This window comes from Geotrypetes seraphini, chromosome 17 (genome assembly GCF_902459505.1).
Source record: "Geotrypetes seraphini chromosome 17, aGeoSer1.1, whole genome shotgun sequence".
NCBI lineage: Eukaryota > Metazoa > Chordata > Amphibia > Gymnophiona > Dermophiidae > Geotrypetes > Geotrypetes seraphini.
Window position 1 is genome coordinate 21,905,432 of NC_047100.1, and position 12,352 is coordinate 21,917,783.

At 43.0% G+C, this 12,352-nt stretch overlaps 1 protein-coding gene across 1 annotated transcript; it reads left to right on the forward strand.

The window, feature by feature from the left end:
* The first annotated feature begins 780 nt into the window (after positions 1–780).
* Positions 781–11,705, forward strand: C17H3orf49 (chromosome 17 C3orf49 homolog). The gene is made up of 4 exons (XM_033926613.1): positions 781–1,150; positions 3,745–3,875; positions 7,000–7,110; positions 11,508–11,705. Exons 1-4 carry the CDS (start codon positions 781–783, stop codon positions 11,703–11,705), a joined length of 810 nt encoding a protein of 269 aa, XP_033782504.1.
* The last annotated feature ends 647 nt before the right edge of the window (positions 11,706–12,352 follow it).

Here is a 12,352-nt window from a genome sequence, read left to right on the forward strand (position 1 = left end):
GTTAAAGGCGCACCTCTAGTAAACACACACAGAAGCGCTGTCATAAGACAAACCACGGTCAAACCTTGGTTTGCGAGCAGAATTCGTTCCGAAACCATGCTTTGTAATCCAAAACACTCGTCTATCAAAGCGAATTTCCCCATTAGAAATAATGGAAACTCGGACGATTCGTTCCACAACCCAAAAACTTTAATACAAAATACTACACGTACTCGTATTGCATGACCTCGCTCGTTTAGAACAGTCACTACACTCCCGCAGCTTCAGAGAGAGAAGAACCATCGGCTCAGTTGCGATGCGTGTATACTGTATGTACTTGTATTGCAAGACATTACTTGTTTATCAAGTTAAAATTTAATAAAATGTTTTGCTTGCTTGCATACTAAGTTACTTGCAATCCAAGGTTTTACATTACATTTGTGATTTCTATTCCGCCTGTGCCTTGCGGTTCTAAGCGGATTACAGTTAAAAGAGATCAGGACATTACCGAGAGAATTACATTACAACGATTTAAGTAAATTACATGTTGTGGTATAGAAATACAAGTATAAGATATCTGGATTTATCGATAGAATAACTTGACAGGGTTCAAGTAGTTACAAGGTTCAGTGGGGAAAACAATATAGGCAACTGAAGAAAGATACCTAACTTTGAAGGAATCAGTTAAGTGGATACCTAAGGGAGATGCTTATTTAGGTATTCACTGTCATATTATTCAAGGGTGGGGGGTGTTTCAGGGTACAGTAATAATCAATTTCCATGCAGATCATTTTCACATGAATGTGGATGCCAAGTGAAGACTCTCTGTCGTGCAGGTGGCCCGGAGCAGCGTCAAATAACTTAACGAGCCAAAGCGTCCTGATCCCTGAGGAAGAAACAGCCAGCGCAAATGATGCTAAACCTTTGGACACCCGTGAACCTAAGAAAAAGAATTTCGCGACAAAAATGAAGTTGACAGTAGCCAAGATGTTGCCTTCCAACTTCAGAGAGCCCAAAACCGTGAAGCAACAGAACCCCAGGACCGAGGGCCACACGGAAAACAAAGTGACCATCTTGCTAAGCACGCAGAGTCTCCTCCCAAAACTAATGAAAGAATTGCCCTCTCCAAAGCTGTTCCACAAGACAAAAGTGGACAGGCTGGCGCAGAAAGGTAAATTGAATGCCCATGTACTAATTCGCCAGACTGCGGTTACAGAGTTTACGGTAAAATATTGATTAATGCACAGTAAGTCACGCTTTAACCAGATGGGGTGTTGCCAGCATACTGCGATTAACGCACTGCGCATACCAGGTGTTGAGAAATGTGACATTTGACCCAGCGGCACTTAGGAGCCCTTTTACAAAGCCGCACTAAAAAGTGGCCTAGGCTATGCCTAGAGCGGATCTTTCTCCATGCTCTGAGGCTACATTTAGTGCTGCCAGGAAATGGCTTTTGGATGGCTTTTCAAAAGCCAGCCCTTTGTCCAGGTTTTGAAAAGCTTCCGGCTCAGGACGGCGCCGGGAGGGCATCTGCGAATGCAACGCGGTAATGTGCGCCTGTATGTGACCACATCACACCCGCACATGCCGCAGATGCCCTCCCGATGCGGCTCCGACCACGAGAACAGGTTGGGGGGGGGGGTGAGAGGCTGGGGCGGGACGGAGTGTGATTTGGGCAGAACAGGGTAGAACTGGGCGGGCCTGGGGGGCGGGCCCACAGGTCCAGATTTTTACAATAGAACTGGAAGCAACATTCAGGTTTCAAGTTTAATAAGTATTGGATTAATCGCTTACTCAAATATCTAAGCGACAAACAAATCATTCAATTTACAGATCATACAGGGGTTATAAAAGACAGATGGACACTGAACAAAACATATTAAATTAACGACTAACAGAATAAACAGAAAAGGAAAACAAAGGGAAAGGCAGGGCAATGAAATACAATCATAATGATAGAAAGAAGGATGATTATGGTAAAGAACAATAGGAGGGAAATAAAAGAAGTAGCCTTGTGAAAATAAGCAAAAATAGGCTGGGACTCCAAAATATCATAAGCGTCTTTGAAAAGAAAGCTCTTAAGTTTACTTTTAAATTTATCTAAGTTCTTTTCTTCTCTGAGATAAATAGGGAGGGCGTTCCAAGTTTGAGGAACTGTAACAGAACAGGGAAGAACTGGGCAGTTTTTATGGATGAAATGTGGTTCACCGATAGTTGCCATGCACGCTTAAGAGGGTGCAGTCTTTCCCGACAGCACTTGCATGCTCATGCGGGCATGATGGTTTGCGAATGTGTGCATTAGGAAAAAGTGTGTGCATTCTTTAATAGTGCAGTTTTTTATGTTCAATTAATTGTATTGCACTGTCAAAGTTTGACAATCAATAAAGATTAAAAAAAAAAAAAAATGGACCCTCTTTGAACACAGTGTGAATTATTTTGCAAAGAAGAAGAACAACAACAACAAAAGACAGGAAAAAATGTTGGACTGCCCATCCTTAACATTGAGAGTCTCTAATGGGCTTGATGGACCACTGGTCTGACCCAGTAAAGCTATTTTTATGTTCTTAAGTTATGTCAAGAAGCTGTTTCACCAATGTGCCAATTAAAGGGTTAAAAATTGTGTCGAAAAAGATCCACACGACCTATTCTATAAACAACACTCCACGCTGAGTGCTGTTGATGGACTAGCACTGAGAGCCACTTTCCGCACCAAACTCTGGGTGCCAGGATGTGCACCAACGGAAACCGGGCATAAATCCTGGCATGTACCTTAGTTGCACATCTGCGACATTCAGTGTGCAGCTTTAGTGACCCCTGACCTACCCAGGTCCCCCTTTTGAGGTGTGTGTACTATTGAATTTGTGCATGGATCTTTAGCACTTAGCAAGTTGGGCAATAATTGATTATTAGCAACCAATTACTGGCATTAATTGGCTCAGCCAAGTATGTCGCATGCACATCCCAGGATTTATAGAATCTGGGTGTTACTGACCAGACTTAGGATATACACAGTACATATTGTTCCAAGGTCTGCCATTGAAATGGTTGATCTAAATAGTGATTAGAAATGGAGTAGTGACCGCGGGTAACCGCGAAACACAGCTTGCGGCATTGCGGTCCAACAGAGACTAGTTGCTATGGAGCTGGAAGCTCAAGGGAGCAGGAGTAAATCACTGGGCCATAAAGCAGATCAAGAGCAGAAAAGGAAAATGCAGGTAAGGAAATGAAATTTTGGTTTTCTGCATTGAGAAGCAACATGTCTCACCAGTGGTATAGTGAGGGGGGGAGGGGGGAGAATCAACCCTGGGGTGCAGGTACCTGTCCTTCTCTCTGCCCCTGCTCCTTTCCCATCCCCTATTGCTGCATGTGCATGCCATATCCCTTCCCCCGTTCCTCTGTCACGTTCCTGGCACGAGCAGCAACCTCCAACCTGCTATCGCGCCAGCATTGGCTCTTCCTCTGATGTCACTTCCTGGACCCGCACCTAGAAAAGTGGAGTCAGAGCCAATGCCGGCGCAGCAGCTGCTTAGGGGTTGCTGCCTGTGCCAGGAACATGACTGAGGCACGGGGGAAGGGAAGCAGCATGCACATGGCAGGAGGGGGGGCGAGGAAGGAGTGTGAAGAGGGGTGCCACCACCCCCCCCCCGGACGCCTCTCACTCTCGCTACGCCACTGCGTCTCACCTCCCTCTTCTCACCAGCAAGATTTCAGAGTCAGACGGCAAAGTTTGTCGTGCTTATAAGATTTTTTCTTTTTTCTTACAAGCAACGATGCAACTGGACGTTAATGTTGTGAAGGCCGAAACTGAACGAATAACTGGGAAAAACACAGTAGTTCGGTCAAGGAATGTGACGAGGCGGATTTCGGTCACATCTCTGCCCACTGGACTGAAAAAGGTAAAAGTCTACCCTTATGCTCATTGGCTTTCGGACCACAGACTGCTATTTCTGCATGAGTTTCATAGGTTTACTTATTTGGAAGGTTAAGTCAAAACTCAGATATAGTCGATGAACAAATTCTGCCAGTGTCCCTGCTTGCAAATGAGGCAATGCTGTTACTCCAAAAATATATCAACTGCCTGTTGTTTAGTTAACCAATCATACACATAATAACATATATGACAAGTTAAATATTTTTTCTTCAGGATAAAGAAAAAAATGAGACCTCACAAAAGGGATCGAATTCATCAATGTCCCTTCTATGTACGTAATAGAGAATGACACGGTGACAAAATTCATCACTGTTCCCGTCCCGCGGATAACCGCGGGAAATAATCCCATGTCATTTTTTAGTGTCTATTTCCACCTCAGTCCTTCTACACCAGCATTCTTCAAAGCAAAGCTTGCGGGTCAGTGGTTGTGGCCATTCATACTCCGATTCTTATGTGAGCCAAGGATAATGAAGCCATTGTGACATCACTGATGCGATTGGCTCTTAGGCACTGGTGGAATGAGGCATTATGACATCACAATATCTGCTCTGGATACCAGAGACTGTCATTCTGTAGTGTCTGTTTCAACCTCAGTCCTTCTACACCAGCATTCTTCAAAGCAAAGCTTGAGGGTCAGTGGTTGTGGCCATTCATACTCTGATTCTTCCCTCTCGCCTTAAAGAATGACATGAAGATGGTTTCCCGCGGTTATCCGCGGGGATGGGAACGGTGATGAATTTTGTCACCGTGTCATTCTCTAGTACGTAGGTCAAATATCTTATCATCAGCCCAAAACTCCCAATGTTTAACAAACTTGCATTTGAATTTGAAGAGACAGAAAACAGCACTTTATTTTAATCTCCACCCAGAGAGTGGTAGAAAACTGGAACGCTCTTCCGGAGTCTGTCGTAGGGGAAAACACCCTCCAGGGATTCAAGACAAAGTTAGACAAGTTCCTGCTGAACCAGAACATACGCAGGTAGGGCTAGTCTCAGTTAGGGCGCTGGTCTTTGACCAGAGGGCCGCCGCGTGAGTGGACTGCTGGGCATGATGGACCACTGGCCTGACCCAGCAGCGGCAATTCTTATGTTCTTAGAAACATAGAAACATAGAAGATGATGGCAGAAAAGGGCTACAGCCCATCAAGTCTGCCCACTCTGCTTACCCACCCCCTGTCTATGCCCTAATGACCCAATTTCCTTATCTTGACCCTCGTAGGGATCCCACATGGGTATCCCATTTATTCTTAAAGTCTGGCACGCTGTCTGCCTCGATCACCTGCACTGGAAGCTTGTTCCAATGATCAACCACTCTCTCTGTGAAGAAATACTTTCTGGTGTCGCCATGAAATTTTCCGCCCCTGAGTTTGAGCGGGTGCCCTCTTGTGGCCGAGGGTCCCTTGAGAAAGAAAATATCATCTTCCACTTCGACACGTCCCGTGAGGTACTTAAATGTTTAGATCGTGTCTCCCCTCTCCCTACGTTCCTCAAGAGTGTAGAGCTGCAATTTGTTCAGTCTCTCTTCGTACGAGAGACCCTTGAGCCCCGAGATCATCCTGGTGGCCGTCCGTTGAACCGATTCAATTCTGCACACATCTTTACTGTAATGTGGCCTCCAGAATTGCACACAGTACTCCAGATGAGGTCTCACCATGGCCCTGTACAACGACATTATGACTTCAGGCTTTCGGCTGACGAAACTTCTATTGATACAACCCAATATCTGCCTTGCCTTAGATGAAGCCTTCTCCACTTGATTGGCAGTTTTCATGTCTGCACTGATGATTACTCCTAAATCTCGTTCTGCTGAAGTCCTAGTTAAAGTTTCTCCGTTCAAGAAGTACGTCCTGCATGGATTTCCGCTTCCGAGGTGCATGACCTTACATTTCTTAGCATTGAAGCCTAGCTGCCAGGTTGAGGACCAACTTTCCAATGTAAGCAGGTCCTGCGCCATATAATTCTGTAAACTGCATTCACTTACTATATTACATAGTTTGGCGTCATCGGCGAATAGTGTTATTTTACCTTGAAGCCCTTGAGTCAGATCCCCTATGAATATGTTGAAAAGGAGTGGACCCAGGACCGAGCCCTGTGGCTCTCCACTGGTCACCTCCGATGTTTTAGAGAGGGTACCATTAACCACCACCCTCTGAAGTCTGCCACTCAGCCAATCATTGACCCATGCAGTTAGTGTCTCTCCTAACCCCATCGATTTCATCTTGCTTAGCAGCCTGCGGTGTGGGACACTGTCAAAAGCTTTACTGAAGTCCAGGTACACGACGTCCAAAGACTCTCCCAAGTCCAACTTTCTTGTTACCCAGTCAAAGAAGCTGATGAGATTGGATTGGCAGGACTTCTAGGCATATATATCAAAACATATAAACCCCCCACAAGTCAATAATGAACATTAACAATATAAAATAATTGTTTTTATCATCAAATGCAATTTCTGTTTTACAGTAAAGACCATAAATTGTAGCTTCTATGTAAGTCCAGGCCCACATAGAGCATTAGTAGAAGCAGTTTTTAACCTTTTGCTTCCCTAATTCTAAATCTACTGCTCTTACCACTAGGTCACTCTGCTAATCCTTAGATCCCTAATTTTACATCTAACAATTAATTAAGGGCCACTTTTACAAAGATTTTTAGCGCAGGCCGCTGCAGTAACTGCCCCAAAACCCTTAAACACTTAAAGGGCTTTGGGGCCTTTGCTGCACAGCTTTGTAAAAAAGCAGGGGAAGGGGAGGTTTGTATTGCCATTAAGCAAAAATGATCATGCTGACAACTACCTAGTTTGATCTAAAGCCCCTTTGAATATCACTTTTCCTGATAAAAACGCCAGGCAGTGATTTTTTTTTTTTTTCTGTACCTACACATCTGAAAGCACCTGGTTTCTACCTAATGTTCTCTTTATAATAAGACAACCTTTGCTTGTTCTGCAGTTTTCAGTCTTTTTATCTATGGTGGCACGTCTGCTTCGTGCTCTGTATTCATTACATAGAACAATATTTAATTTCTTCTTATTGGTTTATGAATTCAGATGTGCAAACTATGTTACTAATACACTAAACTCTTTTTTTTTTAAATCAGGTCCCATATCCATCAAAAAAGAAGCACTTTTCTGTCATCAAAAGGAAGAAAAAAACTAAAGCACAAGTATTACACCATCCAGATTTAACTATAGAAAACCTTCAGGTGCAGGTACTCTTCCTCTTACATAATTTCTACAATGTTCATCTCTCAGTGAGACAAAGGGAGGGGAACCTGTATAGATCACCAAAGTTTAGGTGACAAAATGCACATGAGATTAAGATCATTCACGGCATCCTTCCTCCCTTAATCCCACTATCTTATAACTCCTCGAGTCCTGAATCTACCAGACCCACCCAAAGGTATCCTTCCCCTCTCTACACGGTATTCGCTATGCAGGCAAACTGGGAAAATCCCTTCTCTTCAGAATCACAGGTCTTTGGAACGACCTTACTACCCCACTGCGGAACCTGGGCTCCCTCCAATTATTCCGCAAGCAACTGAAAACCTGGCTTTTCACTAAAATGTAATTCTATCCCTCACTCTTCTCTTCTATATATAAGTTCATGTAAACCTTTTTTATTTTTTCCTTCTCTTCCTATATTTTAAGTTCTTGTAAACCGTGCTGAGCTCCACAACATCCGTGGAGATGATGTGGTATATAAACTTAAGGTTTGGTTTAGTTTAGTTTAGTTTAGAAATGGTGGGTGCTAAGTGCTATTCTGTAACGTCTTGTAGATGCCCAGATCCCATTATGGAATAAAGGGTAAGTCAGAATTTATGCGAACACTTATGCCTGCTCTACGGATGGTGTAAATGCACATGCCTAAATGTGGCATTTTACCACATAACATAGTATCCTATATGTTATATGCATACAAGTGGAATTCATCCCCCCCCCATTGCTGCTGTACACTATAGAATTGTGCTAACTTTATAGAATAGTAGCTTTTTGCTGTCACACATATAAGTACAAATTTAAATCAACGTAGTGCCAATAAAACCACTTAAAGCCAATTACTTAATTGGCACTAAAGTTGCAAGCGTAACTACTACTACTGCTCTATAACATACGTATGCAATTGCATGCATGCTACCCCTATGTCTGCCAACGGGCTAAGTTGGCGTTCTGGCCTTACTTCACCCCCGGCCCACCCCTAAGGAGCCTCTGCTGTCTGGTTGAACTCCGTTGAATATTTGACCCCACTATCATTGATACTCCCTCCCCTTCATCTTCCTTTACTCTCACTTTCTCTCCCTAAAACCCCATATCCCATATCTCTGATTTCTGTCCTATTCAAGGGCATTCCTTTTCCCGTTTCTCATAAATTTAATTTTGCTTACAAAAATAACTTTTGGGGAACTTTTTAGAACATGCTCATACAAAATGAACCTGATAGAGTGATTTTATAACAAATCACTTAACTTTGGCTGAAGGTAGGCACATACAGTAAGTTATCTTTGAACATTGTTACATGTACACCAGCATACGTACAAATGTCTCTATACCCCAGCTCCACCTCCAACACCATTAGCGCATGTAAACTGTTCTGAATTGACTCCCCAGTCATTAGTATAGTAAAACCTTGGATTGTGAGTAACTCGGTGTGCAAGTGTTTTGCAAGATGAGCAAAATCTTTTATTAAATTTTAACTTGATAGACAAGCATCATCTTGAAATACGAGTATGTACAATATATGCGCACAACTGAGCCGATGGTTCTTCTCTCTCTGACGCTGCGGAGTGTTCTTGAAATACCAGTACATACAGTATACGTATGTCGCATCATCACAACTGAGCCGATGGTTCGTCTCTCTCTCCGACGCTGCGAGGTCTTGCAATGCAAGCGCACACTGCATACGTGCATCACATCTGAGCCGATGGTTCTTCTCTCTCTGACCCTGCGGAAGTGTAGTGGCTGTTTCTAAACGAGCGAGGTCTTGCAAGTACAGGCTAATTTGTTTTACTGTATATATTTTTACTTTATACAGTACAATACTTTGGATTAAAGTTTTGGGAGTTATGGAACAAATCGTCTGAGTTTCCATTATTTCTTATGGGGAAATTTGCTTTGATATACAAGTGCTTTGGATTACAAGCATGTTTCCGGAACGAATTCTGCTCGCAAACCAAGGTTTTACTGTAGTTGTATGGAAGCTCTCCCACAATAAAGAAACTTTCACAAAACTTATCGTCAGCTTGGCATCCCAAGTCCTGTAAATTTTCTTCACACTTCTACCTCTAACCCTCTGTTGCAGTATCTTCCTATTTCTCCTACTATAAACCGCGTTGAGCTCTACGAACGTGGAGATGATGCGGTATACAAACCTAAGGATTAGATTAGATTAGATGCCTAAAGTCAGGCATCAAGATTGGCATACCCATCTGACCTAGGGGCCTAACATTTAAAAAGCTTAACTGGCATCAATAATGAGCAATTAGCAGCTAATTGGCAAAAAAATGAATTGGGGTTTAAGCGCCTACGACTTTCGGGTAGTTGCCTAGTCCAAGGTGCCTACCAGAAATTGGGTGTGATTAATGGGCAGTTCTTAGGTGTGTTTTGCTTGTAAACTGGACTTAGGTGCCGATATTTAGGCCAAGAAAACCCTGACATAAATAGCAAGCGCCTATAATTAGGGTGCCTACTGGTACCTAAGTCTAATTCAGGCACCGCTAGGAGCAATTCTATAAACAGCATCTAACTGAAGATTGACGGGCAATAAGTGCTGTGTCTCTTGGCGCATATGTTTTAGGTACCGTTTGTCGAATCAGGCCCATGTAGCCTGTACACAAGAGAGGTATGCGTGCGTGCATGCAGTTCAGCTGATTTTAGAAAAAGGACATTCCTGTATGCTTGTTCACAAATATGTTACTCCCAGTAAAGGTAAATACATGACACTGCAGCACCTGAGCTTTTAAGAGCACATTGGACTGTTCTGTACTTAGAGAATGACACAGGGTCAAATCTGTCCCTGTCCCCGTGAGTTTTGTCAGTCCCTGGCCCATTCCTGTAAGCTCTGCCTTACCCCCTCAAGCCTCGAACACTTATGATTTTAAAGGGTTTGAGGCTTGTGCAGATGAGGACGGAGCTCAGGCATTGGTGGAATGAGGCATTATGACATCACAATCTCAGCTCTAGAATGTTGCTACTTATGATTTTAAAGTGTTTGAGGCTTGTGCAGATGAGGTCAGAGCTTAGGCACTGGTGGAATGAAGCATTATGACATCACAATGAGCTCTAGAATGTTGCTACTTACGATTTTAAAGTGTTTGAGGCTTGTGCAGATGAGATCAGAGCTTAGGCATTGGTGAACGAGGCATTATGACATTACAATCTGAGCTCTAGAATGTTGCTACTTAGGATTTTAAAGCATTTGAGGCTTGTGCAGATGAGGTCAGAGCTTAGGCATTGGTGGAATGAAGCATTATGATATCACAATCTGAGCTCTAGAATGTTGCTACTTATGATTTTAAAGTGTGCAGATGAGGACAGAACTTACAGGAAGGGGGCAGGGACACAAAAAGAACTCGCCAGGATGGGAAATGCATGAGTAATGGGGGGGGAACCCCCTAAAACCTTGAGCACATGAATGTTCCCCAGGATTCTATATATGGCACCCAATTTGCATGCACAATTTAAGCAACAAGCTAACTAGCAATAATTGAGTGCTAAAATCAATCGTTGCAGTAAATTGGCTCCAATTAGGATTTGCAAAGATGTTTGTGCAAATCTTTGAGCATGCAACTGAAAAGAGGGCATGGGTGGGTAAGGGGCATTCACTGAGGATACATGCAGTATTATAGAATTCTCATACTAATCTCTAAAGAGCACCCACCTCAGAGTGCCATTTATAGGTTAGCATTCAGCATGCATTTTTTTTTCAGCACCCAAAATTTGGCCACCGTTTACTGAAACTGTTCCATGATGGCTTTCTACAAGAGCAAAAAAATAACCAACAAATATTCAGAGTAAAGCTGCTAATAGTGGAAGGTAACAGGCTGAAAGGCAAGTATCTAACATGGAGAAAAAGAGCTCAGTGTTTCAAGGAAACAACCAAGAAACCATATGTTCAGTTATAAACTGCCATACAAAACACATCCCAGGTCAAAAAACTCCAGGGAATACTGAGTTCATTCTTTGAAAAGTGTGTTTGGTTCTGTATTGGAGCAACGGATATTTATTCCACTGCCTGTGGGAGATGAATGGAAGATAAGTGCAAGTTTTTTGCTGTCATTTGCAGTTTAATTTGTATACTTTAAACTGTATCTTTATAAATCTTTTCCATGGAGTTTTTTGACCTGGGATGTGTTTTGTATGGCAGTTTATAACTGAACATATGGTTTCTTGGTTGTTTCCTTGAAACACTGAGCTCTTTTTCTCCATGTTAGATACTTGCCTTTCAGCCTGTTACCTTCCACTATTAGCAGCTTTACTCTGAATATTTGTTGGTTATTTTTTTGATTTTTGGGATATTCAGCTTGTATATTTTTTGATAAATTGTTATTTTTTTCTACAAGAGCAAACATATTTCTGTCTCCCTTGCCCATTGCTTTTCTTTTCATGACAGGTGGATGATCTCATAGAAACCATAGCTGATAAATCTACCCAACTTCTGGCACAGAGGCAGGCAGAACTCCAGCACTGCCAATATCTGGGAGACGAAATACTTCAGTCGTCTAAACAATTTCAAAGAATTTCCAAAAAAAATTCAAGGAAATACAGATTGAAAAATGGGTGCTTGCCCTGCGTCTGCTGCTGCTGCTGAAGACCTGGTTTCGTTGCATCTTGGAAAGAAAAGACAAGACGAGCTCCTTATTGGAGGAGAGTGTGGCGTAGTGGCTAGAACCATAGCCTCAGCACCCTGAGGTTGTGGGTTCAAATCCTGCCCTGCTCCTTGTTGACCCTGTGCAAGTCACTTATCCACTGCCCCAGGTACGTTAGGTAGATTGAGAGCCTACGGGACAGCTAGGGAATAATGCTGGAAGTACATGTATGTCAGGGGTCTCAAAGTCCCTCCTTGAGGGCCGCAATCCAGTCGGGTTTTCAGGATTTCCCCAATGAATATGCATGAGATCTATGTGCATGCACTGCTTTCAATGCATATTCATTGGGGAAATCCTGAAAACCCAACTGGATTGCGGCCCTCAAGGAGGGACTTTGAGATCCCTGCTGTATGTAAACCGCTTTGAGCGCACTTGTAAAAACTACAAAAAGGTGGTGTAAGTGTTCCATACCCTTTCCCCTTATTAATAAGCGCACACGCATACACACCCAAGGAGACTGGGGAAGGCAGAGTCTTCTAAAAGGTTGCTGGGAATGCATATTTTGGTTTTCTGTGGGAAGATACCTTTACAAAAGCGATTAGATTAAATCTGAACAGGGTTGATTTGGTTAGGTCCTGAAGATAAGAAA